General features: G+C 25.7%; 1 protein-coding gene across 1 annotated transcript; it reads right to left on the bottom strand.

Annotated features, from left to right (window-relative positions):
* Positions 1-193: 193 nt before the first annotated feature.
* LOC100573445 lies at positions 194-2,043 on the bottom strand. Its single transcript, XM_003243599.4, has 4 exons — positions 1,732-2,043; positions 1,154-1,373; positions 810-974; positions 194-489 (listed from the first exon to the last, which is right to left on the bottom strand). The coding sequence occupies exons 1-4, from the start codon at positions 1,930-1,932 to the stop codon at positions 281-283; spliced, it is 795 nt and encodes a 264-aa protein (XP_003243647.1). The 5' UTR covers positions 1,933-2,043; the 3' UTR covers positions 194-280.
* Positions 2,044-2,775: the final 732 nt, after the last annotated feature.

Genomic DNA, 2,775 nt, shown 5'->3' with positions numbered 1-2,775 from the left:
AATTTTTTCAACTCTCTTAAATCATAAGACAACACATAAATAAGTAATAATTTTTATTATTAAAAAACAAATTAAAATAAAATGTGTAACATATCCTTGTAAATATAAAGTATAAAATAAAAATGTAACCTTTTAGTAAATATAATAACATGTATAACTTATTAACTAAATAACTAAAAACAAAATAAAAAAAGTAATTTAAATAGCCAATCTTTGGTAAAAAAAATTAATCAGTCATATAATTTATCATTAAAAATAAAAATTTCATTCTTTAGTTTCATCATAAAATTTTAGACTTTTCATGTATAAAAGTAGAGACTACGGTTTCTATATTTTTTAAGATTTTATTGTTTTCTTCCATAAGTTTTAATTTTTTGTCATAATATACTGCTTTAACACGACATTTTTCCTCTGAAATTTTAGCCAGTCGCTCTGCAATTGAATTGCTTTCATCTAATTTGGCCCCAGCAGTTAATTTTCTCTTTGAATCTATAATATTATACGAAATACGAAATCGCTTATAAATTTGAGCAAAACTTAAAAGGTCAAAGATGCTTGAAAAAATTCAAATTTGAACTAAACTAGTTTTGTAACTAACTGTATATTTTAAACATTTTAATTGCTAAAAGATAAAAAAAAAATAAAAAACTAAAAACAAAATAAAAAAAGTAATTTAAATAGCCAATCTTTGGTAAAAAAAATTAATCAGTCATATAATTTATCATTAAAAATAAATAAATTAATTAAATTAATTAAAAAAAAATAAAATAATAAATTTTTTTTTTTTAAACTTATTTGGAAGTTTTTACTTGGTTTATGAGCACTTGTAGTTGTTGTTAATGGTTCAAAAGTTGAAGGCTCATAATAATTTTCATTCACAGCTTTAATGTTTAATGGAGGTTCATTATTTTCTTTCTCAGAATTACTGTAAGTGATTGTCTCTACCAACTCTTCAATACATAATTCATTAGCATCTAAAAATAATACAATACTATAGTTGAACATTACTTAACAAAATGTGAAATACATACAATAAAACATGAATTGGTAGGACTTATACAAATAAAAATATATTTAATTCAAAGACTATACTGTGTAATTATTTATGTACGATTGAATATTACTAAAATAAATGAAATATATATAAATTTACCAGTTAACACATCTTTAGTTATATCATCAAAGTCAAACTCAACCACTGACTCTTCAGAATTAAAGTGACCGCTAACAGATGCTTGGCTGAATAAAGGTAAAATTTCCTTTTGAACTTCATTTAGTTCAATTTCGCATTTTGATCCACCACCTGTACCTCCTATGTGCCTTTTAATGGCTGCCGCTTTAGATTTTGTTATGTTTCTATTATCTTGCCATGTCTAAAATATTACAATACAATTAATTTAAAGATAACTACTTTTTAAAAATTAAAAAGATTAATTCATAGGCTATTACCTACTCTACTAAAAATGTAATACCTAATCAATTTAAATTAGTTTGGAGTCTCAACTTCAAATAATATTTATTTAAACATGTAAGATAACTCATTAAGAGTTTTTTAAGATAGATAACAACATTTAAGATAGTATGTAGTGGCCCTTAATTTCTTTTAATATAAGATTTAAGTTTGGTTATAGTATTTTTACTCATTTTTAGCAGAGCAGAGATTTTCAGTTCAGAAAAAAATAATTATAAATACTTATAGAATTAATATCTCCACCAAACAAATTAACTTACTTTCTTCCACTTATTCCAACTTTTCTCCGCACCTGGTAATGCATTTAATTGAATAGATATGCTTTCCCATCTTTGTTGAGTAATTTTATGTGTAAAACTTTTAGTAAACTTGCCCGAACACAATTGTTGATCATTGGCCATTAGATCAACCAAATACCTCATCTGGGTTTGAGTTGGTCTCACTTTAGTGTCTTTAGACATTATAATATTAAAAATGGTAGTATGGTACTTATAACAAAATAAACAAAAAAAAATATAACAAATACTTAACTGTAAGGTTGTAAAGTTAATCACGGTTTAGAGATTAGTACTATCTAGTACTATCTAGTACTTCTTATCTAGAACTAGTAAATAATCACGAATTAAGATATACAGGATACGAAACGAACTTGTGATAAGTGAAGCCCGCACCTTCTCACATTGCGGCCAGACTACTAGCGCGATCTCGAGACATAATCAGTTAATTTAATCACCCGCTCATTTTGAATCACGAATTAAGATATTATTTTTCCCTCGAAATTTAAAAGAAAATGACAGATTTATATGGGTACATATTTTGTTTATTGTTATGATTATTAACTTAAAAAGTATCACTCAATTATTAATACTTAAAGTTAGTTTTAATTATTTTCGATGCCTCGTTTGGACAAATGTTGTGTTGATAATTGTTTAGGGACATCTAAATCAAGGTTTTGTATTCCTACAATTTCACATGATAGTTGGGAAAGGTCATTGGGAAAAACTTTAAATAAGAGATCTAGAATATGTGGGGATCATTTTCTAGAGAATGATATAATAGATACTTGGGTATCAGGTGAAGGAAACAGCAAATATTCTGTAAGTAGAAACATACTTATTTTGTAATTTTGGAATTATTGTCAAAATCAATCATAATATTATAATAACTACAATTCAAATCAATAGCTGACATTTGACATCTCTCTATTTCTCTATTTAAGATATGTTTAAAAAGGCCCCGTTTGAAACCTGGAGCTATACCTGTCTTAAATCTTCAAAACGAAAAAGAACCCTCTACAGCAGTTC

Source organism: Acyrthosiphon pisum, unplaced genomic scaffold (genome assembly GCF_005508785.2).
Source record: "Acyrthosiphon pisum isolate AL4f unplaced genomic scaffold, pea_aphid_22Mar2018_4r6ur Scaffold_20913;HRSCAF=22520, whole genome shotgun sequence".
Classification (NCBI taxonomy): Eukaryota; Metazoa; Arthropoda; class Insecta; order Hemiptera; family Aphididae; genus Acyrthosiphon; species Acyrthosiphon pisum.
This window is presented reverse-complemented; position numbering and strand designations above follow the sequence as displayed.